The sequence below is a fragment of the Vigna unguiculata genome, chromosome 4 (genome assembly GCF_037176805.1).
Source record: "Vigna unguiculata cultivar grain cowpea cultivar isolate G323 ecotype 2 chromosome 4, ASM3717680v1, whole genome shotgun sequence".
NCBI classification, from domain to species: Eukaryota; Viridiplantae; Streptophyta; class Magnoliopsida; order Fabales; family Fabaceae; genus Vigna; species Vigna unguiculata.
In genome coordinates this window covers 4,444,290-4,469,107 of record NC_140795.1, presented here as the reverse complement: position 1 = coordinate 4,469,107, position 24,818 = coordinate 4,444,290, and the positions used below count along the sequence as shown (strand labels likewise).

The 24,818-nt window shown below is 31.4% G+C and overlaps 3 protein-coding genes, 1 long non-coding RNA gene and 9 other non-coding genes across 13 annotated transcripts; 8 read left to right on the top strand and 5 right to left on the bottom strand.

The window, feature by feature from the left end:
• Nucleotides 1-241: 241 nt before the first annotated feature.
• Nucleotides 242-1,656, bottom strand: LOC114181484 (Pathogenesis-related thaumatin superfamily protein). Its single transcript, XM_028067952.2, has 2 exons — nt 1,498-1,656; nt 242-1,234 (listed from the first exon to the last, which is right to left on the bottom strand). The coding sequence occupies exons 1-2, from the start codon at nt 1,559-1,561 to the stop codon at nt 519-521; spliced, it is 780 nt and encodes a 259-aa protein (XP_027923753.2). The 5' UTR covers nt 1,562-1,656; the 3' UTR covers nt 242-518.
• A 1,478-nt stretch (nt 1,657-3,134) lies between these two features.
• Nucleotides 3,135-9,550, top strand: LOC114181027 (uncharacterized). The gene is made up of 2 exons (XR_003603728.2): nt 3,135-3,306; nt 4,086-9,550. It is a non-coding gene; the product is annotated as an uncharacterized LOC114181027 (long non-coding RNA).
• Nucleotides 3,369-3,450, top strand: LOC114182813 (small nucleolar RNA Z199). Its single transcript, XR_003604248.1, has one exon. It is a non-coding gene; the product is annotated as a small nucleolar RNA Z199 (small nucleolar RNA).
• On the top strand, nt 3,559-3,633 carry LOC114182819 (small nucleolar RNA SNORD18). The gene has a single exon (XR_003604254.1). It is a non-coding gene; the product is annotated as a small nucleolar RNA SNORD18 (small nucleolar RNA).
• Nucleotides 3,890-3,982, top strand: LOC114182820 (small nucleolar RNA R64/Z200 family). Its single transcript, XR_003604255.1, has one exon. It is a non-coding gene; the product is annotated as a small nucleolar RNA R64/Z200 family (small nucleolar RNA).
• On the top strand, nt 4,382-4,496 carry LOC114182816 (small nucleolar RNA Z278). Its single transcript, XR_003604251.2, has one exon. It is a non-coding gene; the product is annotated as a small nucleolar RNA Z278 (small nucleolar RNA).
• On the top strand, nt 4,727-4,831 carry LOC114182831 (small nucleolar RNA snoR97). Its single transcript, XR_003604266.1, has one exon. It is a non-coding gene; the product is annotated as a small nucleolar RNA snoR97 (small nucleolar RNA).
• Nucleotides 8,951-9,042, bottom strand: LOC114182821 (small nucleolar RNA R64/Z200 family). The gene has a single exon (XR_003604256.2). It is a non-coding gene; the product is annotated as a small nucleolar RNA R64/Z200 family (small nucleolar RNA).
• On the bottom strand, nt 9,104-9,186 carry LOC114182818 (small nucleolar RNA U54). The gene has a single exon (XR_003604253.1). It is a non-coding gene; the product is annotated as a small nucleolar RNA U54 (small nucleolar RNA).
• Nucleotides 9,263-9,337, bottom strand: LOC114182796 (small nucleolar RNA SNORD18). The gene has a single exon (XR_003604232.1). It is a non-coding gene; the product is annotated as a small nucleolar RNA SNORD18 (small nucleolar RNA).
• Nucleotides 9,445-9,526, bottom strand: LOC114182814 (small nucleolar RNA Z199). Its single transcript, XR_003604249.1, has one exon. It is a non-coding gene; the product is annotated as a small nucleolar RNA Z199 (small nucleolar RNA).
• A 6,540-nt stretch (nt 9,551-16,090) lies between the features above and the next one.
• On the top strand, nt 16,091-19,130 carry LOC114180250 (putative prolyl 4-hydroxylase 6). The gene is made up of 8 exons (XM_028066537.2): nt 16,091-16,425; nt 16,547-16,633; nt 16,714-16,771; nt 17,238-17,342; nt 17,970-18,027; nt 18,110-18,285; nt 18,390-18,450; nt 18,717-19,130. Exons 1-8 carry the CDS (start codon nt 16,322-16,324, stop codon nt 19,028-19,030), a joined length of 963 nt encoding a protein of 320 aa, XP_027922338.2. The 5' UTR covers nt 16,091-16,321; the 3' UTR covers nt 19,031-19,130.
• A 2,173-nt stretch (nt 19,131-21,303) lies between these two features.
• TDF1 (Duplicated homeodomain-like superfamily protein) lies at nt 21,304-23,376 on the top strand. Its single transcript, XM_028069461.2, has 3 exons — nt 21,304-21,492; nt 21,587-21,716; nt 22,401-23,376. Exons 1-3 carry the CDS (start codon nt 21,360-21,362, stop codon nt 23,122-23,124), a joined length of 987 nt encoding a protein of 328 aa, XP_027925262.2. The 5' UTR covers nt 21,304-21,359; the 3' UTR covers nt 23,125-23,376.
• Nucleotides 23,377-24,818: the final 1,442 nt, after the last annotated feature.

Here is a 24,818-nt window from a genome sequence, read left to right as displayed (position 1 = left end):
CCTAGATTGTTTAGGATTTTTGGAAGCATTAAGGAAAATTTAGGTACCCTTCAATTTAGATGAGGAAAATTAGTAATTATTATATTGTAGTTCTTTCCGAGAAATTAATCATAATACTATTAACCTGCACAATACAAACGGATAATGTGATTTCACCTGAGCTGAATTATCTATCTCAACTTATATACCAAGAAACTTGCGACTAAAATTTCACTTGAGTGAGAAATATAGAACCATAAACTAGAAATAAAAAGTTATTCAATCACATACTTTACCATATCATCTTTTGTTCAATATGAAACTAAACTAATTAAGAATACATGATAAACAAATATATCAAACAGTTACAATTAAGTAATGGTAGTAAACTAGAAACTATGCAGCACTTGGTATTTTTCAGGTATCAATAACATGCAATAACCAATATACAACTTTTATTGCAACATATTATCAAACAGAATCAAATCATTTGATTCCAGAACCAACTTCAATTCTTACAACAGAGGTGTAAGCACTTCCTACTCAGATTTGTGTTCACCAGCACCTCCCCATGCATAAGGACAAAATGTTATCACATACTCTGAGGATGCACAACTCACCAATGGGGTAGGTGAGTCAAAAGCATAGCTAAAATAGTTAGGACAAGCATCCTTAAATATCTTTGAGTACACACTAGGCTTGCACTTCCCTGGAGTCCCATAGGCATTCCTACAACAAAACCTGTCATCATCAAAGGCCAAACAAGCACTTTTGCATCCCACAACTTCTCCCTTGGAATTCAGCACCTCAAGTTCAGGAGGGCACAGGGCTCTGAGATCCTTCAAGCACCCTTGAATGAGGCATTTGGGGTTTGTGATCTTGGGAGTGACAGACACAGGGATGTTGTAGCCATCAACTAGGCTAACATCATAGAAATTTGGTTTTCCTCCTTGAAATGAAACTTCAACCAGTGTTGCTGGGGGAGTGCCTATGAGTCCATTGCATGCTAGTCTTCCATCACAGTCCCCAGTTTCACAAGCTGGTTTCCAATTTGAACCAAAATCGCAACCTGTTCTTGCCCAGATTCTACCATTCCATGTCCATGGTGCTATCACACGTTCAGTTTGACCTGGAGCAAGGTAGAATCCTCCATCTGCTATCACTGGTTGGCCACTGTTTGGTGCTGTTGCTGGCCATATTGGAAAGGGACATTTGTTGTGCACATGGAGTGCAACTTGATGTGCCTCTGCATTTCCTGCATATACACTTTTCATCCTTAGCAATTGAGTTTGATTTCTTTACATCATCAACCATTCAGAAAAATCAGATGGATATCTTTTGAACTAATCAATCAGATTGTGATAATATAACCCAATTTATATACATGGTGAAAGAACAATCAATCAGAGTTCATACGAGTTCCAAAAACTAAATATGTAAGAACATTAGAAGCAACCCAATTCAACTGTTAACCTATAAACTATATTAACATGAAAAATAAGATGAATGTGGAATTACCACAGTAAATGGAAGAGCAGATCAGGAAGAAAAACAAAGCCACATTAAACTTTGGCAACTGCATTATTCTGAATCTTGGTAAATGAATGCTATGAACACCTAACACACTTTTGTATATATAATATGTATGAGAAAAGAAGTTTGTTCTTCAATTGTACTCTAAGATTTGATGTGGATAATCTTAACATAAAAGGAAGAAAAACGATGATGTTGACCCTTAAGCGTTCATTGTCTTTGCTTCAAGGAGAACAAAAAAGGAGTTAACAAGTGGACAAGAGTAATGAAAATGTTGCTTATTGATGAATGTTTGTTAAGTTAACTGCTACTATAGACCTATGTATAGATTATGCTTAAGTTTTATATTTACTTTTTTTTTTAATGAGGCATTAAATATGTAATGATTATGTCAAAATGACCATCTTCTTGTAAGAAAATAACAAATTTAATATACTTTAGTTTGAAATTTTAGGTATTTTCAAACTGTCATTTTTCATTATTGTAGTATTAGCTACAGTTAGTTTAACATCAAAGGTAAAAAGATATTAATTAATACAATCAAAGTAATGAAAAAAATCTTAAATTAAGAATTTTATAGACACTTACTCTAATTAAAAGAATATAAAACTATATAACACAATTAACTTAAATATATTTTAAGTCCTGCAGTTTACAAATATTATTATCATGGATCAATTTGTTGTTTGTTCCCCTATCATCAACGAATTTAGAGTGAAAAATATAAAGAGTACATTAAGTAAAAACATCATTACAAAAAAAAAGAATTAATACAAAAAAAAATCCTAATTAAGTAAAAACATACATTAAAACTATAAAGAGTACAATATCCTTTCATAATCCAAATTATATTTCAAAAGTTAAGAAAGTAAAAATTTATTTAAAAAAATTGACAAATTTCGAAACCTCATTAAGAAAACTAGGGTAAACACAGACGCTATCACGCATGTATGTACGCATTTTTTGAATTATATTTATAATTGATGATATTGTAATGTTATAATGAACAAAATAAAAGTATTTTTATAAAAATTAAAGTGAAATGTATGGAGAAAATATGAGAAAGATGAATAGTAGGAGAAAAAAGAATAAGGAGATAAGTAAATAGTTTTATAAAAACTTGGAAAATTAACCGTTAATTTTTAAAAATTTAATAAATAATTAAATTGTAAATGGTAAAGTTGGAATTATGAGATATGGACACAGAAGAGAGAATCCCCTTTATATATAGTTATACATTATCAAAATTTGAAATCTGATAAATATTGTTAACGGATTTCAAAAAATATATATACTAGATTGCAAAATCTAATAAATATATATAGTTTTATTTTTAAATAATATATGAAGAAATATATATATATATATATATATATATATATATATATATATATATATATATTTCCTGTATGTATATTTTGAAATGCGTCAAGTATATTTATTAGATTTTGAGATCTGACAGGATTTTGAAATTTTGTGAGACGGAATTAGTCAAAAAGCCAAGGATTTAAGACTTTTTGAAAAAAAATTGGGAGCGGAGAAAACAAGTTGGAGGTGCATAGAGAAAAGCCCGAACAAATAAGTAAAGAAAAGGCCCAAATTATACTGGCCCATTCCGCAGCTCTCTTTCAATTTTAGGGTTTTTCTTTCTCGATGCTTCACCGTTCATCAAATGTCCTTACTTATAATTACGCAAAGCAAGTATTTCGTTCACAGTGTCTCACTTTTGTGTCTCTCTTCCTTCTACTAGGGTTTTAGGTCGATCAGAGGATTGAATCGTTCTCTTTTAATTAGGTTTGTTCTTTGTCACCAATTTTTGGATTATTGTTTTCCCTTATCACTATTTTCTTCTCAATGAGTCATGTGATGAGAATAAAAAACTGCAACAATATGATTGGATTAATTCCATGATTCCTTGTATTTAAGTCTCTGATGATTGATTCTCTCCTTCTCTGCCTCCAGTGTTTGAAATCGTTTTCTTTTTCTGTTTTTGTTTTTTAATTTTGCATTTCCCCTTATGTTTATTCGATAAGATCAGTACGCAAAGAGATATGATGATTTTTACATTGGTCCGTGTTTCTGAATCACCGTGACCGACAAATCTTACCAATTTCTGATCTCCAATAATAGCGATAACTTTAATTTTAGTTGTATTCGTTTCTGTAATTGTTTTCATGCCTGTATTGTGTTCTGTTTTAGGTCAGTGATATTCTGCTTTATATGCAGTATAAGCTATTCTGATTTATTATGCTAGTTGATATTTATTTGTAGATGAGAGCCAATTATATGTTATTTTCTTCACTGTTTTAATTGTTAATCACGTAGTTTGAACTGAAGTAAAACCTTTTTATATTGAAGTTTTTGTTCTGTATATTTTATTCTGCTGTGATGATTTTCGAATAAAATTCACATGTCAGACTTCAGAGATTTTAAAATCGATGAGAATGACAATTCTTCCCCTGAGCGGATTATGTGACATTGTTTGCATTATATGCATATCTTTGTGTGTTGGATAATCATTAGTTATTATTGTAGTTTTCATGATTGAGTTGTTCTCTACAATTTAATTTTAGTTGGCGGGAGATTTCTGCTCTGGAGTCTCATACTATTTTGAGGGCAAACAAATTGTGTTTGCATGTTCTCAAGTAACCGTCATAAAACAATTCTCCGGCGTGACGGAGCCACCTTTAGGGGTGGCATCTCCGCTAGAGCGGTCTCATATTCCATTGCCTTGTGGAGTGGCGTCGCTGCTTTTACCATTTGGGACTGGCCATGAGACAAACATTCCTTCACTTTTGTTGTGCTTTAGTGTTCGTTTATTTTTCTTTATGTATTTATTTTCATTGATTATATTTCAATTATTGAAATTGCTGATGATGATTTAATCCAATTTTATGAGGTGCTGCGGATCCAAGACCCTGTTTTCAGGGAGAACCTACTTGGTGAAGCCTCATTCATATGATATCCTAGGATTTTACTGAGGCATTTTACTTTGAGAATATTTCTATATTTGAATGATCTATTTAATTTTCTTTCTTGTTTCTTATAATTTATTGTAAAACTTGACTATTTTAACCAATGATTTTCCAATCCAACTTGCTAGAGGTTGTATATCCAATATCCTGTTCGGGGAGAACCTACTTGGTGTTACCACATTTCGTATGACAACAATTTTCTGTTAGTTGTGTATATTGAGTTTTAACTATACCCTGGGTTTATTTAGTTGATTCTGGGTCTGAAAAGCTCATAGATTGAGTGTTGTCATCAGCTTCATCTCTTGTAACTTACGAGATAGGAGTTAAATAACAGCACTACATTTTTTGGCCCATATTTTATATAGTGTAGTCACTTGCAGTTTTTCTTATGTGTTGTTTTTACAGACCAAATTGGATATATCAAGTTTTAAACATTCGTGACACCATCTCATTTTCCAGTTTTTGAATTTTTTTTTTCTATTTTTTTTTTATTTTGAATTTATACAATTTTTTTTATACAATTTATATAATTTATACAATCATCATAGTTCTACCTATGATGATTTTTACATTGGTCCGTGTTTCTGAATCACTGTGGCCGACAAACCTTACCAATTTCTGATCTCCAATCATAGGTAGAACTATATTTTGTTGGATTCTTTTCTTCAATTGTTTTATTGCGTGTATTGTGATTTATTTTGGCACGGTGATTTTCTGGTTTATATGCAGTATAATTCCGATTTATTATGAGAGCCATTTCAAAAGCAATTCCTCACCCCTTATGGAGCGATAAAAACAACTATTTCACGAACACGAACGGAGGAATGGAGAATTTGGAAAAAACTGCCTTTAATATCAAATTTATTTTGGACCGAATGGACAGTTGTGTTAAGGGAGGGGAGACCGAAATAAACGCGGTAATGAGAAAATGAAAGCAATACTACATACATATTAAATATAAAATATGCTTCCAATATTATAACATTAAAAATGAAATTTCAGAAATTCTTAAAGGTGACTTTCCTAAAGTATCTTTAATTAGGAAAATAAAAAAAATTCAATCTGAGGATTGTATATTTTGTCAAATAAAAACCTCATATATGACATTCATTCAATCATTGCTAATCATCTACCCCATTTCTGCCGCAATCTAAGTGCATAAAATAGCATGCCTCATTTTTTTTAAACAATTCCCTATCGTGAAATTTGCATATTTTTGTTATTCATAACATAAAGAACAAAATCTTTTTTTAATCCCTAGAACATAATCATTATTGATTTAATCAAATACATTTTTTTATTAATGGTAATGGATTCGCACACAGTCTATTTTCATTTTTTTTTTATTCAGAGTTTAGTATGTTCCCGTTTAATGATCGTGCTTCAAACTTAATGCCAATCCCTAAATGTGGCCCCGTCACGTCGGAAAATTGTTTTATTACGGTAACTTGAGAATATGCAAACACAATTTGTTCGCCCTCAAATGTAAATTCAAAATCATAAACCAAAAACCTAAATACAGGGAATTAATCTAATCATACTCAAAGAACAAACCTAATTCGAAAGGAATAGTATAGAGTGCATCTGTAAGTATACTATCCTTCCTTGGCATGTAAGCCATTTTGGCTGCTTTGGAGTTTGTAATCAAGAAGATAAAATCTGAATTTTGCCACTACTTCTGTTAAGGGCATATAATACTCGCACATAACTTTATTGCTTTTGCACGACAGATGATATTTTTTTGCAATTGGGTGCTTGTTTTGAGTCCCCCTCGTACCCATTCCAGAAGCATCAATTTCTAATTTAAAGAGAAGTGAAAATTTTGGTAAAGCCAAAAGAGGACCTTGTGTTAAGGCTGTTTTCAGAGTAGAAAAAAGGTTTATATTGTTTAAGACTTTTACGTAAGGGCCAAGCCAAGACAACTTGAATCTTGCCCTCGTCCGTATTCCTGATGTCGAGACTGTCCCAAATATTCCATTTGCTATTTGCCAAATATAACAGTTGTAGTACATATTTCAAATGTTTTAAATGGGTGCACAATGTGGGACTATAAACCAAGATTTCATCTAAAAAATCTAAAAAAACCAAAATTTCATGTTATTTATGAGAGCTTAAAATGTTGTTGGTGCGTTGGTTAGCCCAAATGACATCACCTTCTATTCATATAAGCCTTTATGTGTTCTAAAAGCAATGCTTTTCATTGTATTTAAAGCGCTGTAATCAGTACAAACTCTTCGTGCGCTGTAATCAGCAAGGGTTGTTTGACACAATTATTCTTGATTGCAACATATCATGTAATATCAATTTGTTGTTTTTGGCTAAATGGGTAGCAATATGGTCTTTAACAGGATTTGACCCCTATAACAGAGGAATGGCATGTGTATGAGATCAAAGGCATTTCGGCAATTCATTTCAACAATGGCCTTCGTGTGAAACATTATCTGCAAGTAGAGCTTTATCTGATAAGTTATTATAGTCCAAAATATGAACTCCTATTGTGACTAACCATGAAGCTCCCAAAACCAATTATGCACCTGATATCGGGAGCAAGTATGTTGGCAGCTGAATTGTGTGATTTTGAATGTTAACCAAGGAACTTCCATTTCGATTCAACTGGTAGCTTGACACAAGCAGCAATGCTTGACTGTAGAATGTTATCTAAAATCCCATTATCCAAGAGAATGTAAACTGGTAATCCATTAATAACACTCAGAGCTCTTTCATCACTTGGAAGATCAACTGACGTATCTTCTTCGTCTGGATGTAACCAGAAGTAATATTTGGACAAAAATTAGTTGCCAAGTACTTTTTCATCACAAGTGAAAGAGAGTCCTTTTCTCTTCACCGTAGACTGGTTGTATTGAGGAGGTGGGGTTGGTTTGTTTAACAAAGGAGGTAATGATGTAGTCTTAATTGAGTGTAATGTGGTAGTCAGTGGCTGATTCTGCGTGTTAGATCCATAAATTTATGTTTGGCAGCATGCTTTTCTTCTATCAGTTTGGCCAACGACACAAGTCTCATCAAGGTTTTTGGATCTTAGACCAGTACCTCTTACAGCCTCTATTATCCCTTAAAAACGTTTGGTTAGGGTCGTGAACTTAACATAATTCTCTTGCAGTGATCTTTCTTGTGAAAATTTGTATGATGAAAGGTTGAATTAAACTTCCAACACGCATGAACAGAGGCAAATAATTGTTTTGACATACTGTTAAAATTTACGACACGCATAAACTCTATCTCATTATATTTTATGGTCTAAAAAAGCAATTCAACTAACACAGTATGTGAACGAGAAACACATGATTTAGTTTATTATGTTTCATTCAGTCAACTCGTAAATCTTACATCATTTTTGACCTGCAACATAATAAATCTAACATGAAAACAAACTTTTGAATGGAATAAACGATTACAAAAATTAACGTTTCAAAACGGTTACATATTTTGGTTCAATTAATTAAATTATTAATTTTAGTTTTGAGCCTTTGTTTTGATTTTTGTTTTATGCTAAAATTATAACATCTCTATAATATATAGATAATTTTATAACGAAATGTATACAAATCTAATCGTAACAAACTAACATAACGCGAAGAAAATAATAGAATCAGCTACTTAAACCAAGCAAAAATAGAATTAGCACTAATTGATTTTTCCTATATTATATTTACAAAATAATATTATTCCAATTATAAAGTTTATAAAAAACTTGAACGCGATTTGAGTAAATCTCACTAATCCCATTACATGTTCATCTTTTGAAAGAAATAGCTAAAGCTCGACCTCTACAAAAATACCAAACTACTCTTCGTTTCACGATTATATTCATAGCACCAAACTCCTACCCGAAATTTTATAAATTAAAGTATTGAAAATTAATATATATTATTATAATTCGAAACAACAAAGAAATAACCCACCATACAGTCAGAAATTCTGATCCCTAAATTTTACACTTAACTTTTTGCCATTCATTACAAAGATGAGGCTCCTCCAATGTTCAAAATGAATTTACATATACAAAAACATATTTTCCGTCCTAACCCTTTCTCACTCTATTTCATCTTCTACGAAATTCCATGCCAGTCACCCGAAAAGAAAATTCTACCAAGCAATACACAAAATATGAGCAAAATAAACTAAAGGAATGTTTTTCTCATGGCCAGTCCCAAATGGTAAAGGCAGCGACGCCGCTCCACAAGGCAATGGAATATGAGAACACTCTAGCGGAGATGCCACCTCTAAGGGCGGCTCCGTCACGCCGGAGAATCGTTTTATGACGGTTACTTGAGAACATGCAAACACAATTTGTTTGCCCTCAAAATAGTATGAGACTCCAGAGTAGAAATCTCCCGCCAATGAAAATTATTTTACGCAACACAACCCAATCATTAGAAGTAGAATAATAACTACTGATTATACAAGAAACAGTGAAATTCATATGATGCAAACAATATCAAGTAATCCGCTCAGCAGAAGAATTGTCATTCTCATCAATTTTAAAATCTCTGAAGTCTGACATGTGAATTTTATTCTTAAATCGTCATAGCAGGACAAGATATACAGAAAACAGTAACTAAAACAAATAAAAACACTTCGAAAAATAACAAATTATTGGCTCTCATCTACAAATAAATATCCGCTCACATGATAAATCAGAATAGCGTATACTGCATATAAAGCAGAATATCACTGAGCCAAAATAGAACACAATACATGCATGAAAAAAATTTCAGAAACAAATACAGCTAAAATAAAAGTTACAACTACAATTGGAGATCAGAAATTGGTAAGATTTGTCGGTCACGGTGATTCAGAAACACGGACCAATGTTAAAATCATCATATCTCTTTGCTTATTGATCTTATCGAATAAACATAAAAAGGAGAATTGTAAATTCAAAATCAAAAAAACTGAAAACAAAAATCAAGCACCAGAAAAAGAGATGAAGAGAATCAATCATCAGAGACTTAAATACAAGGAATCATGGAACGAATCCAATCATATTGTTGCAGTTTTTTTTTCTCATCCCGTGATTTAAAAGGAAAAAAAAAAAGCAAAAAGTTGAAAAACAACAATTGTCCTAAAACCCTAAAATTAGAGATGAAGAATAAACCTAGTAAAATAGGTCGGTTAGATCATCAGAGAGACCTGTAACCTTAGCAGATGGAAGAGGCACGGTTGTGAGAGACTGAGAGTGAAACACTTGCTTTGCGTATTTATAAGCAAGGACATTTGAACGGTGAAGCATCTAGAAAGAGAAACCCTAAAATTGAAAGATAGATGCGGAATGGGCCGGGTCCTCATAATTTGGGCCTTTTCTTTCTGTCTTTAAGTGTTTTGAGAAAATTGTAGATGTCAGTGCACAAAAATAAAATGAGTAACTAGTACTTACTCATTTTCACTTTTGTGAAATATTTTTTATTTTCATATTTTTTTAATTCTAGAATCACTGATATTTTTTTCCTTATCATTCACTTTAGGTAAATAAATAATATTGCTTTAGGAATGATATTCAGGTGTTAATATGGCAGCATAAACACTAATAATTGATATTTTAAACATTTTTAAAAATTCTCACGTAATAAATGACAAAATAATTTTATTTTTCATGAACAAAAGTTAAAGAAAACTTTTACAAATACTAATATATAAATTATGTAATTTTATGTAATTAAAGAGTGTTAAGTGTATGCGCGTCATTTTTCAACCCGACTTTAAAGACGTGTATTTGACATTGTTGTCAAACATTAAATATATATTAAACCTTTTTATTGTCCATATGCAAAATGACCAAACACGTAATAAAATGAATTTAATGCGTTAATTATAAAATAAAATTGTTTTAAGTGAAAAAATCAATTACTTAGTTTATAAAATTGTAATGGTTGTTTGTGTCTCCAAAATTAAAGAAAAAGGTAAAGATTGATTAACTTATATTAAACAGGCATCCAACATGAAAAGAAGACGTGAATAATAAGAAAATAACTTCGTTATAATATTTTAATTAAAAAATAGCTTAAAAAAATAAATATGAATTAAAATATTAGAATTGGCATTAAACACTAATTTTTATCATATTCTTAATTTATTATTAATAGTAACAAATATTTTATTAATAGTCCACCTATCATGATTGGAAAGCTTATACTAATACCTTGCACTATTATACTATTACCTTATTAGTATAGTCTTAGTCATCTTATCATCAATAATTTTATAAATATTTTCTATCTTTATATTATTATCATTTAAATTTTAGTATATAGTGATAGCAAATATGAATATGATGATAATTTTTTGAAATCAATGTAATGAGATGGATATTACTTTGATTATTATAAGTTAATGCATGTTCAAAATTATTATGTTCTAATTTATTTAAGAAACTTTTAAAAAAAAATTTCAATACAAACTTATTAAGATATCTACAATTTTTAAGAATGATTTCTTTTTTAAGATCAATTTCACCGTGTCTAAAACCTTGCCTAGAAGCAACTTTATAATCATTTCCATGAATTGTTCCTTTGTTATTAAAATGCAATATAAAAAAAAATTGAAAATAAACATAGGTTGATTATACTTACCCATCTATTACGCATATTTCATATTTTGTTGGCAATGTCACAAGTATATGTATGTCTTACATGTCTTAAACACCATTTTCTTGTCATTATAATTCATTGTAAAATATAAAACAATCTTTCATAAATTGTAATATAAAAATATGCACCAAAACCAAATATATTAAAATACAACTACCAAACCCAATGTTTACATAATTTTCCTCAATAAGAAAAAAATATTTTCATTGTCTAAAACTATCACCGTGATAATTTATTATTTTATTCTCTTTACATGTTATATTTTGTAAAATAAACTATTTCATGTTATGATATTTTCTTATTGTAAGTTGCGACCATCTTTGTCGCAATAAAACCAACTTTGAATTATAATTTTCTATTCAAGTTTTAATTAATGTGTTATTAAAAGAAGTCAACGTTGTTTAGGAGCACAAATTCAAGAGCTGTTAAAGGATTGGCAGGGCCTAAATCAAAGTTAAAAAATGAGATTTTTTATTTTTTTTTATGTAAAATTATTTATTAAATCATCATAATTAATTTTATTTGACATATTTTTTTAACAAACAATAAGGACTACTCCATTTAATCTTTCTTCTTAAATGTTTTTATTATCTTTAACTTTGATAAACTCCTCTCGGCCAAAGAAATTGATATTGGAATTGTTGTTAATATCATTTTATAAATTATATATGCATTTTAAAAATAATATGTCTTTTATATAATTAAGAATTTAAGCCCCAATTCAGTTTTGTGTTTAGGGCCTAACCTCTCGTGGGCCTAAGGCCAGCCCACTAAGGGACCCCCTATACCCCTTTCAGCTCATTTTGTGCCTTGTCTCCTTTACAAAAGCAGGTTCCCCTCCCTCAAACACTTTGTTCTTCAGCAAGGTTCCCTGCTAGGGCACTCCATCCTCACACCTCCGAGTTAGCAAAACTCTCTCTTTTTCCAGGTAAGTTGAGCTTTAGAGCTCTTGGTCCGTTCCTTCTCCTTTTTGCATTGTTTAAAACACGTGGGTCAAGTTGGGGTTAAGTCTCTTAACTTCGTTTTGTCCTCTTTTTCCACGTTTCAGCTCATTGCCATAGTTCCTGGAGCTGTGGTACTGCATAGTTAGGGTCTGGTTGCTTTTGGTGCTTGAAACAGAGGTAAGGGGAGCTAGGTCTTTAAGTTTAAAGTTATTGTGGCATGCTTATGTTCTGTTCCATGTTGTGGGTGCTTGAATGGTGTTGGAATCGTGTAAAAATGGTTGGCGTATATTATGGATGTTGCTCTATGTCGTTTTTCTGCCTTGCATGTATGGAACTGTGGGGGAGAACTGATATTCTCGCCCAGGCGAGCTCGTCTCGCCTAGGCGAGAATATCAGCAGCTCACTCAGGGTTCTGCCTCGAGCACTCGCCCAGGCGAGGGGCTGCGTTTTGAGCGACAAGACAGCTCGCCCAGGCGAGACAGCCTCGCCTAAGCGAGGGATCGTGAAACTCTCCAATGACCCACTGTTGTAGGCTCGCCTAAGCGAGAGCCCGTCGCCTGAGCGAGACAACTTCTCTCGTCTGGGCGACAACTCCTAGCTTGAGCGAGGCTGCTGCAGCGGGTGGTTTCAATTCTGTTTTTCTCTTTGTTTGATGGGTGAATTGTGTGCTTTATTTATTTACCCCTTTCCTTCAAAACCTAAAGCATGTGAATATATGTGGTTGCTTGAATCTTCTTAACTAAAAGTTGGTATGTTGGCATGAATAACACATGGATTTTGGTTGGTTGAGAACTGAATGTTTTGAGATAAAGATGGTGGATATGGTATGAAACATGAATTTGGTATGTGATAGGCGTAATTCCATGAGTCTCGTGGGGAGATCTCATGGTGGTGTGTAGTGTATATATTAAGATATGGATTCAAGTAAGGATCGCATCCCGAAGCTCTAAAGGGTCAGTGAGTCTCAAGTAGAGCAAACTGACCCAAGTGGTGAGAGTAGCGGGAGGCTCTAGTCTCTGGCAGGATAATGGCCTTAGACGCTTAAAGGCTAACCTCGTGTGTGGTAGGGTGAAACCCATTGGCAATGGCTCTGCAGAGCAGTAGAGGCCACCACGAGTGCAAGCGTCCAGTGAATCCGATCTTAGTATGTGTATCTGGATAATTGAGTCATAGTGTCTTGTTTGTTTGCCATAACATGACTTTTGTGTCTCTGTGTTGTATGCCTGGGAATGTTCATGTACTTGTTCTTTTATACCATGATAAGTTTTAAATTACACTAGCTTACCCTTGAAATTTTTGTGTATGTTCCTGTTCTGCTTTCTCTTTTGTGATGATCACCATGTGGTGGGAGCAGATGGGAATGCTTCTGGAGGTAGGCCTGATGGTGGTAGCAGTGTAGCTTAATGGGCCCGTTGATGTGGCCTTCGAAAGAAATTCTATGGCCCTAGTGCCTTGTAATTCCATGCTCATATAGCATTTCTTTTGCAAAACTGTTAAGCTTTATAATTGGTTTTGTTATGGCATGGTTATATGCCTAGGTTTCCTTTTAAGCACTCCTATGGATGACTGTTAAAGTACTTTTCTTAACTCTGGTTTCTTCGGTCAGCTTTGCTCCTTAATATTATAACTATGCGATGTTTTGTTTAGTAGATTAATCTATTTAAATGGGATGTCACAAAGAATGTCAATTAATTTATCATTTTTCAAACCTAAAATTTTGTTTAAGTTATTTAATTATGAAAATAAATTAAATGCATAAATATACAATAAAGGTAAGTATTTTTTTTCCTAAACTTAAATAACTTTGAAGAGAGTCCTTCTTTATGATTTTTGTTACAGAAAAGGTAAGTTTTTTTTTTTCCAAAACTTGAATTACTTTTTCTAAAGAAACTCAGCTTAGCTCCTTAGTTTTGAATGTAGAGTTTAAATCTGAATCTTATTTTCTTGTCACATTTTTTTGTTTTTTTATTGTCCGCAAAAAGACTAAACTAATATAATTAATAGCTATGTAGAAAAAATTCAGTTCCTCATCAAGATATATGCAAAAAAAACTCTCAAAATCCCTAAATCAAAAAGTATAAAAAAAAACTGAAAAAAATAAATGTATTTTTAATTCCAATATAAATCCAACAAGTAGAATAAAGGCAACATTCATACAAATAACGAATAGAAAGAAACACTACTGTAAATTCTTATATTACATGAAATTTTTCTTATAAATTTGTTAACAAATTTTGCAAGAAAAGACTTTTTTCTACTATTTTTCTAGGAATTTTAAATGGCAGGTAATTTCTTTGTAGGTAATCATTTCCTACAAAATTTAAAATTTGCAAGTATATTCTACAATATTTGTTGCAAACAGTGTTTTATACAAAATGTTTTGCAAGAAAATTGGTAGCAATTTCTTGAAAAAAAAAATTCACAACAAAATTTGTAAGTATTTCCTACGAAAAGAAATTCAAAACAAAATTGGTAGGAAATACAAATTTTGTTAGTAGTGAAAAAACATATCAACTTGAGATAAGGGTGAAAATATTGGTATACAGTCAACATGAAATTCAAAGAATGTAAATTGACAAAATTCTAAAAACATTTGTTTTATAAAATAGAAGAAGAACAATGATAGGTAAGTAAAATAAAAGTAATTAACCATTATTACTTTTTTTCGTAAAAAAAGTTAATTATTTACTAAAAAAATGTTTTAACTCATTAAATATCATTTCAGTACATGTAGAGATTAATTGAAGGATACTAATAATAATTTAATTAAATTTTATTTTTAAACATAAACTTATAATTAATTTAATAGGTATATTAGTACTAAAAAAATATTTTTTAAAATTTATTTTTCTCAAACATAATTTTAATATTAATTTAATAAAGATATATTATAACTAAAAAGTTGTTTTGAAGCTTTTTTTTACTTAAATTTTATCTTATAATTAATTTAATAAAAAAATATTAATACTAAAAAAATAAAAAAATGCTGAGGGTTTTTCTTTTGAAGTCTGAAACGAATGTTTTATCTACTTTATTCTTGAGTTGGGCGATGCATACAATATATTTACATTTTATTTATAAATAACAATAAATTTAATTAAACAAATGCACTCCTATTTTCAAATGAATTAAAATACACAATATAAACATGAAATCTTAATTTCTTATTTCTTTTATCAAAATTTTGTTCCTCCGCAAACTATATTTCATCTTCTTAATTCTTTAATATTTTAATTTAATATTATCAACAATTTAAAAATCTCAAACCACAATTTAGCTAATTTATTTATACATAGAGAGAGCAACACCATTTCTCTTTCTTCTCATCAGACATTCGGCATGGGAGAAAGACGTAGTTGGACTCAAGTTTCTCCACTTCTCTGTTGACGTCTAAAACTGAACGTATTCAGAAATTGTTTCATTTTGTTTCAGAGAAAAAGAAAAAGAAAAAAAAAACATGAATCAAGTCAAATTTCCAAGTTACAAAAAACAAGTTCTCTTACCGATAAAGTTTAACGTGACATGTTAATTTATTTTAGAGTTAAATATATTTTTGTTAAATTTTGAAATCAGTTAATTTTAAAATTTAAAATTAATTTAGTCTTTCACATTTTGAATACGTGGATTTAGTCATTTGTTTTATTAAATTTTGTTAGGTTTAATTGATGTTTTGTACGCATTTCAAGATTATATTTATATTATTTATATTGTTTGATATATTTTTGTTTTAATATTAAGTCAAATGCTATTATAAAATATGATTGAGATGTTATTTGATTAGAAGAACTAAATTCACGTATTTGAAAACATCAAGAACTAAATTGATTTAAAATAGACTAATTTCAAAATTTTCTAAAAGCTAAGAAAAAAAGATATTTAACACTTTATTTTAATCGAAGCATCATTTTATTAAAAAAATATATAATTAAATTAAATGTTTAGAATATAAAATAAAACCGCATTATATTAAAATAAATGAATTAATAACGTAGAATTTAACCTTACAAAAACACAGGGACCATGTTTTTTTCCGTGTTGATGCGGTAAACGAAGGTTCGAGAAGGTGGGTTTAAGCACACATTAGAAACAGACAGAGGAAGTAGAAAGCCAAATCAAAACCAGTGGGCGTTCGTTGAATCCTCATTGCTCCGAAAACGACAAACCGAGATTGAATAAACGCCCACATTACATTTTCACAAACTCTCTTTCACTTTCAACTCTTTTTTATTGCATTGCATAAATTTCAACACTCTTTTCAGATTGCCCACTGAAAAAGCCTTTCACCATGGTTTCTCTCCGTTTCGTGTCGCTCTTTCTCTGTTTCCTCTGTTTTGAGATCTCTGTTTCCGCCATTCGGTTGCCTGGTGTGGACCAAGAAGCCAAGGCCACGTAATGATGATCATAATTTTATTTCTGAATGCCGTTCTGCCATTTGTGTATCTCTCTGCCCGTGGATGAGTTTAAAGTTTGACATTTTTTTTGTTTTGGTTTGTGGGTGTTCGTTTTTCAGCCATGGATCGGGGCTTCGGTTGAACAAGGGAGGCTGTTCAGTGAAATTTGATCCCACACGGGTCACTCAGCTCTCGTGGAATCCCAGGTTTGACCTTTTCCTTTGCTAGACAAATGGGTCGATTTTGTTATCTTTTGTTGTTGATTTTTGTGAATTATGTCGTGCAGGGCTTTTCTGTACAAGGGGTTCTTAAAGGAGGAAGAATGCGATCATTTGATATCTCTGGTTAGATTTTGTTTTTGATTTTAGTCCTTATACTTTTAAAACAATGACTGTGGATTTTGGTCTTGGTATTTTTTGTAATTGATGCATTTTGATCTTATTTTGTATAATTGTTGAATTCCGTTCATCTTTGTGAAAAATAAGATTGTAGGATCAAGAATGAAGCTCATCATTTATAACAAATACGAGGATTATGTTTGATTTTATGATCAATATATTAGAAAATCAAGGCTTTAGAAAAGGGTCTGCGACTGTGATCTAGGCTGCAACTTAATGATTTTTTGGGGTTTCTGTGACTGCAATGCTTTGTGGTTGCCGAGGCTGCATTTATCCGCAATTTATCGCAATATTAAGGGTTGTGACGAAATTGTGGCTACAATTTAAAACCTCTGGCATTGGGTTTATGTGAGATTTTTTTATGAGATTATATATCATATTAAGTTTTGTGTCTGAATTTTTGTGATATTAGGCCAAGGACAAGCTGGAGAAGTCTATGGTGGCGGATAATGAGTCTGGTAAAAGTATAATGAGTGAAGTCAGAACGAGTTCTGGAATGTTTCTGAACAAGGCACAGGTATGATGAATCAAAATGGTTTATTTTATGCTTATATGGAAACCTTCAAGGCTTTTTATTTGATTATGATTAACTATGTAGCTTATAGAGAAGTTAAATGTAAGTGTATGCAAAATGTGGATTGAATTATAATTACAATGAAGTGAAGATGTACTGAACCACAAGTTAACATGTGAATAAGGAGATGTTCATATGGTGGAGAATGTTCGCTCTTGCTCTTGCTAAATGCTAGAAATGGAATTTTATCACTTTCACAACCACATGTGACTTCTATGAAGCTTTTTCTTTAGGAAAGGAGGTGGTGAACATGCTCAATGTCTGTTTGCTTGTTTGAGATGATTATAATCTAGGATAGACTTTGATATTATCTTGCATTTAAATGAATAATGTGCATCATGGAGGGCTGCCACTGTCAGTTCTACTGTGCTGTAATCAGAGGTTAATGGTTTACTCTTTCAGGGCATAAGAGTAACAAGTTAATAATTCTGTCTCATGACCAAATAATTCTGCCGCTCCACCAACAATTTTTTATCTCAATTTCATGAGCTGAAATTTATTTTAACAGAGCTTTGTGACAATTGCATTTACGTATTGATTTCCTCTTTTTTCTATATTTGATCTTTTAAGGATGAAACAGTTGCTGATATTGAATGCCGAATTTCTGCATGGACATTCCTTCCTGTAGGTTAGTAAAAAATATCATTCTTTGATCCAGTTCAGTATTTGCTTTTCTTTGCTTTAATTTAAACGTATGTTCATTGCATCAGAGAATGGTGAGTCAATGCAAGTACTGCATTATGAGCATGGTCAGAAGTATGAACCACACTTTGATTACTTCCATGACAAAGCTAATCAAATTATGGGTGGCCATAGGATTGCTACTGTATTGATGTATCTGTCTGATGTTGAGAAGGGTGGGGAAACAATTTTTCCCAATTCTGAGGTAAAGATTTTCTCATGGCTTTGATTCTCTGATGTTTCATTCGGAATCCCTTCCCTCTATAAAAAGAAAAATTGAAATCATGATCAATTCTTTTTCATTTTCAGGGAAAGTTGTCACAGCCAAAAGATGATACCTGGTCAGAATGTGCTCACAAAGGATATGCAGGTATATATATTTGGATGCCTTTACAAACTATTAGCAGATTTTTATGTTGAACTACATCAGAAAAACATTCCTGCAGAGTGTATAATATCATGTGGTGTACGTAATTTCACATTCTCCTTCTTAGTACGATGATGTTGCAGGCACATCTGCAGAGACTAATAGTTTCACACACTAAGAATTCAATGGTTTTCAGTACTGAATGAACTTAACTGTTCTTATGCTTGATATTTCAATGGCTCTAACCCTTTTTTTTTTGGTGTTTTCAGTAAAACCTCGTAAGGGTGATGCCTTGTTGTTCTTCAGTCTTCATCTTGATGCAACTACTGATGCCAATAGCTTGCATGGAAGCTGTCCAGTGATTGAGGGTGAAAAGTGGTCTGCAACCAAGTGGATTCACGTGAGTGACTTTGAAAAACCTGTGAGGTCACTTGAGGAGTATAGTGGAGAATGTGTTGATGAGAATGAGAATTGCACTAGGTGGGCTAAAATAGGTGAATGTGAGAAGAATCCACTTTATATGGTTGGAGGTGAAGGAGTCAGAGGAAAGTGCATGAAGAGTTGCAATGTCTGCTCTTCTTAAAGACTCTGTTACCTTTTCTTCTTTGGACTTAAATGCATGTAGAAACATAATACATTGTGAAATATAATGTATATAACATTCATTTTGTTGTGAACTATAACCATCAACTCTGCCAGTACATTTCATACTGTTTTCTTAGAACACACAGGATTTAGTTTTTAGCTATATTTTAATGGTCAAAGATAAAAACTTGAGACACCATTCTCTGTCTAGAGGATGTTTTGTTTTTATTGCCTGATATCACTTTTCATGCATTTTGGATATAGGTTGTGTTTGAGTACAACTTGATTATCATTTTGAGTTGTTTTAGTGATCAAAGGTGAAATAAGATGATGAAGTTATATTATAAGATATTTTTATAAATTATTATAGGAGTTAATTGAAATACTCTGAAAAGAAGTTTTGATTAAATTACAAACTATTTTTATGTACTCAATGATAATTTTACTGTTTCTGTTTGTTCTCACAGCAATTCCGTAAAAATATTCTTGTTTGAAAGTATTCACAGTTTGTTGATTCTTTTACCATGAATGGACTTTAATGAAGTGATAGTCTGTGAGAACTGAAATTATATTAGAAGTGTTTTGCTGAAGAGAAATAGGAGAAAATGAGGATATAGTGATGAATAAAAATAAGCTAACAGTAGAGTGTAAAAGAAATAGACTAATATAATTCCTCGTAAGAAATTGAAAGTATTGTTTTACGTTTAATTAAGTTGTAAGTTTATATATCAAATTTTATTTAACTTTTAATTTATTTAATTCTCAAATGTTTTAACTCTTTGTTGTTTAATTTTTTTTATTAAATAATTTGTGACTGTTATTTTTTAGAAAAACTAAAAGTTAAATATTAAAATTTAATTAAAAATGTAAAATTTTTAAGTATTTAATAAATTTTAAAAATTAATTGAGATTCAATTAAAAATATACACATTTATAAAAAATTTAAAACTTGATTAAGTCTATTTCTTATCACAACAACTTTTAGGGATTGTAACAAGAAAAATTAAATTATTTAAATAATTAATCTAATGTATAATTAATTGTTATTATTTATTATTACAATCTATCATAATTATCTTTTCGATGTAAAAGGTAGTTTATATATAAGAAAATAAAAGTATATATATATATATAGTTAAATAGGTTTCTCAAGTTTCAGTCAATTTTGAAATTAATTTCTCTTCAAAATTTTATACCAATTTAGTCATTCATTTTTAGAAATATGTGAATTTGGTCCTTTTTATCAAATTTTATTAAGTTTATTTGACATTTTAAACACATTTTATGATAATATTTAAGTTAACATTGAATCGAAAATGTGTCAAACAGTGTAAATAATTCAAATACTATCATGAAATGCGCTTGAAACATCAGATAAACTTAACAAACTTAACAAAAATTGGTTAAAATGACTAAATTCAAATATTTTCAAAGATGAAGGATTAAACCGGTCAAATATCAAACGGTATAAATAATTCAAATATTATCATGAAATGCGCTTGAAACGTCAAATAAACTTAACAAAAATATACACATTTTTAGAGATGAAGGACAAAAACATATTTAACCCTATATATATATATATATATATATATATATATATATATATATAACAAATTTTAATATTTATGAAAACAGTTTAATTTTTGAGTTGAACTGATGCAAACATTCAATTTATTTTAGATTTTTTTTTTCATACAAATATCAGGAAGTGACAGAAAATAAAATGGATTGGACAGCTTTGTTGAATAAAATTCACTAGAAAACACAAATATATACCAAATACACTATGATTACATGATAGCTTTGTATCCATGGTAGTTCACAGGTTCACTTGAACAGAACTTGTGCAGAGTAGAATTTATTTTTCAGAATTTAGTGGTAATGCTTACACAGGCTTTCTGAGAACGAATCTATGTAGTAGTTATGTGTACTTTTTCTGTATTGCTTTGTCTTAAGCAAAGATTTTGTACTGTTGATTAAGAATTTGGATTGCATTAGCAAATAAAATGAGTTTTAACGAAAGAGGTCATTCATTCAAATTGCACCTGAAATAGATATTGGTTTTGGAAATTGGGAAGGCATTTGCATTATGCTTCTGATGTCATACAAATGGTTTTGGTTTTTAATTTTTGTTTACAGAAAGATGAACATAATCATGCAATTGTTGTTATTAGGAGCCAAAATTTGCATGCTTTTCTTGCCTCTTCATATCTTAAACATTAGCCCCCTTTCACCACTTTAAAGTTACCCTTCAATGCATATTGCATCACCATTACATAATTCACTCTGCACTTCTTTTTCTTCTCTGTCTGTTTTCACAAAAAATGGGAAGGCCTCCTTGTTGTGACAAATCCAATGTGAAAAGGGGTCTTTGGACTCCTGAGGAAGATGCTAAAATACTTGCCTATGTAGCCAATCATGGAACTGGAAACTGGACATTGGTTCCAAAGAAAGCAGGTTTTTTCTTCAATCAACCCTTTTCTTTTTCCACACAAAGAGACATGACTTTGTTATGGTGCAACTTTACTCTCTTTTCTCCATTTCTTTGCAGGTCTGAATAGGTGTGGTAAGAGCTGCAGGCTAAGATGGACCAACTATCTCAGACCAGACCTCAAGCATGATAGTTTTACTCCCCAAGAAGAAGAGCTCATTATTAACCTTCATGGAGCCATAGGAAGCAGGTATATTCCACTCTATATATTTGCTAAAATGCTTCAATGGCTTCATTACATTGTATGAAACCAATATGAAAGGTGGCACAGATGAAATAATTTATATATAAAAGAACTTATCTGGCATCATTTTTTGTATTTTATGTCTTTAACTACATATTTGTATCGACCAGAGATAAAAGTTAATTTATAGTATAAAAGTGAATACAATCTCATCTTACAAACCAAACTCATTTTGTAAGGTTGAATTAGACTTAAAGTTTATTTATTGACATGTTATTAAAACCATAATTTAGAGTTTATCATAATGAAATTTGTTGTGTGTTGAGTTTTTTCTATAAGATTTAATTTCTAAAATGATAACAGTTAATTCCAAGCTGTCTAATCACACTGTAGGGTGCAATGCAATTTACTAAATTCTGATTTTATGATACAGCTATTAGCCTCACAAAGTAAGCAAAATTAGCATGACAAAACTTAAAATGCACTGGCTGGTATATGTTGCATGAGGAAAATATAAACTGTGTTGTCTTGGTTTATTGAGAGAATGAACTAACCATAAACTTTGACATGCATGACAAATGTGCTAACTATATAACCCCATTTTTTTTTCACTTACCCTTTTTTTTTATTTAAAGGAAAAAAAAAATCTGATCTCCTTATTTGTGGCATCTAATCACATTTTCTTTTCAGATGGTCTTTGATTGCAAGAAGATTACCTGGGAGAACTGACAATGATGTGAAGAACTACTGGAACACAAAGCTAAGGAAGAAGCTTATGAAGATGGGAATTGATCCAGTGACTCATAAACCAGTATCACAAGTCCTCTCTGACTTGGGAAGCATCAGTGGCTTCCCAAACACCACCACCACCACTAACCCAATGGCTTATGTTAACAAGGACTTGATGATGAGCAACATGGCACCAACCAAAACTGAACCATCAGGTTCCAATAAGTCACTGGTGGAGAACACACAAGAGGGTCAGGTTCACTCATACCAAGTCCTCACCACAGAAAATGTCCAACCACATGTGTTCAGTGAAGCTGCATCCTCCACCTCATCCTCATCTTCCTCCAACCTCTCCCACTTAGGCTCACCACAGTCCTACTCTTGCCAAACCCCTCAGGCTCAAACTCTTGTTCCTCATTGTTCCTCCTTTGATTGGAGTGAGTTTCTTCACACTAGTGACTCATTTGTGTGGTCACTGAACCCCTCAAGTCTGGTGCAAACTGAAGCTGATCTTTTTTCCATCAATGCCAAAACCAGTGGCCATGACAAACAAGGAGTTGCATCAGTTGATGGTTGTTCTGGTGCAAGCATGGAATATCATTCATTTGTAGATGGTATTCTGGACAGGGATAATGAGTTAAGAGCAGCATTTCCTGAACTTTTGGATGCTTCTTTTGACTACTGAGTGTGTTTTTCTGCTTGTTGATGATTAGCAGCAGGGTTATTAAGCACACAACACTCTCACATCACTAGGATGTAGCAGAAAGTTAAACCATTCATTATGTTTTTCCAGTTGCAGATTTTGTTATGATTTACCATCTTGCAATGCCTCTTATACATGATTTAGTAGTGCTTCTTAATCTTTTACAATGTTTTTTTCTTTTAGTTTTTAACACTTTTTTAAATTTATGTGTATTTCGTTTAACAAAATAAACATGTACTGGATTTGATGTTAACGTGTAACTATATAATTAAGATTAATCCCTTCTAAGATTTTCAGTTGATATAGCTATGTCGATTTAGCATCAGGACCTCTATGGAAATTGTTAATGTGAATATTTTAATATAGGATAACGATATTTTAACTAATTTTTAATCCATCATTCTTTAATATGTACATCTATTTCGATCTATTTTACATAATTTATTATATACTAATGATGGGACAGTATGTGATATAATGATCTGCATAACCTGAAAAAAATAATTTATCATATTTTAATCTTTATCAACTGTTTTATTTTATTATTTTTTTCACTTCTTATATTTATTTAGTTTATTTTAATTGTACTATAAACTATATATTAATGGAATGCCAAAAAGAGAGAAAACATTAAAAATAGTGCTTTACAAGATAGGAAAGAATGACCTTGGAATTTTGCTAAAATCTTGAAGCAAAACCTCTGCTACCAATAATTATTCTAACTGTACAGATAAGAATTAAAATGCTAATAACATTAGACCCTAAAATGAAAAACCCGAGACCTAAAAATGAGCAAGAAATATCATCAGTGGTTCAATTATTGTGCAATCCCTAAAATGTAGCATCACCAAAAGCAGATAAGAACACTTAATAATAAGTTTTCAAATATAGCAACTAACCGAAACGAAGTAGCCAAAAATTGTGGGGATAAGAACTAAAAATAGAAGGCTAATTGCTATATTTGCATGAACAGACTAAACAAAAGAGATTATTATAGTCACCACTATCCAAATCCATATTGAGAGAGAGAAGAGAAGGACTATTTCACAGGAAGAGATCATAAGAAACACAAAGAGAAGACACACATTTCCATTGAAATTCAGAAAAAAAAAAAAAAATCATGAATTCATTACAAAGATCATCATTTTCATTTCGAAGACAAGGATCTTCTGGTAAAATATGGCAAGACCAAATACAATTCGAGGATGCAAAAGGCAATGGTAATGCTGCTGCTGGTGCTGCATTGAAGAACAAGATGAAGAACAACAACAAGGAGGCAAATGTGCCACAGATTGAAGAAGCCATCGCGGGAAGAACATTTCACGAGAATGATGAAGGTGACGCACATTCAAATACATCACCTTCTTCTTTGTCTAAATCTCAAAATAAGGTACATGGAAGTTTTTTCTCTTCCATTTGCGGATTGTGTATGAACAATCCTTCAGGTCGCGATTGATCGATCACCCTTGTTTTTTTTTTTATTAGGGTCATCTCTTTTGTATTATCAGTTTCTTGGTTTTTAACGTTGTGCAAATATGTGTCTTCATTTTTATGTTCAATGAACATTCTTTCGTTATTCTTAGTAGTATTCCTCTGTGTTCTTAGTTTTATGTTTTGCCAAATGTTCGATACAACAAAGAAAATAAGCAACATATGCGAAAATTTCAGTCGTTTTA

Bases quoted from the DNA above. Each gene is read 5' to 3' on its own strand.
- LOC114181484 (XM_028067952.2), bottom strand. From the start codon at position 1,561: ATGCAGTTGCCAAAGTTTAATGTGGCTTTGTTTTTCTTCCTGATCTGC. The intron at 1,235-1,497 runs GTAATTCCACAT...GTGTATATGCAG, and splicing joins CTGCTCTTCCATTTACTGTG to GAAATGCAGAGGCACATCAA.
- LOC114180250 (XM_028066537.2), top strand. From the start codon at position 16,322: ATGGTTTCTCTCCGTTTCGTGTCGCTCTTTCTCTGTTTCCTCTGTTTT. The intron at 16,426-16,546 runs GTAATGATGATC...TTCGTTTTTCAG, and splicing joins GACCAAGAAGCCAAGGCCAC to CCATGGATCGGGGCTTCGGT. The intron at 16,634-16,713 runs GTTTGACCTTTT...TATGTCGTGCAG, and splicing joins CAGCTCTCGTGGAATCCCAG to GGCTTTTCTGTACAAGGGGT.
- TDF1 (XM_028069461.2), top strand. From the start codon at position 21,360: ATGGGAAGGCCTCCTTGTTGTGACAAATCCAATGTGAAAAGGGGTCTT. The intron at 21,493-21,586 runs GTTTTTTCTTCA...ATTTCTTTGCAG, and splicing joins ATTGGTTCCAAAGAAAGCAG to GTCTGAATAGGTGTGGTAAG. The intron at 21,717-22,400 runs GTATATTCCACT...TTTTCTTTTCAG, and splicing joins CATGGAGCCATAGGAAGCAG to ATGGTCTTTGATTGCAAGAA.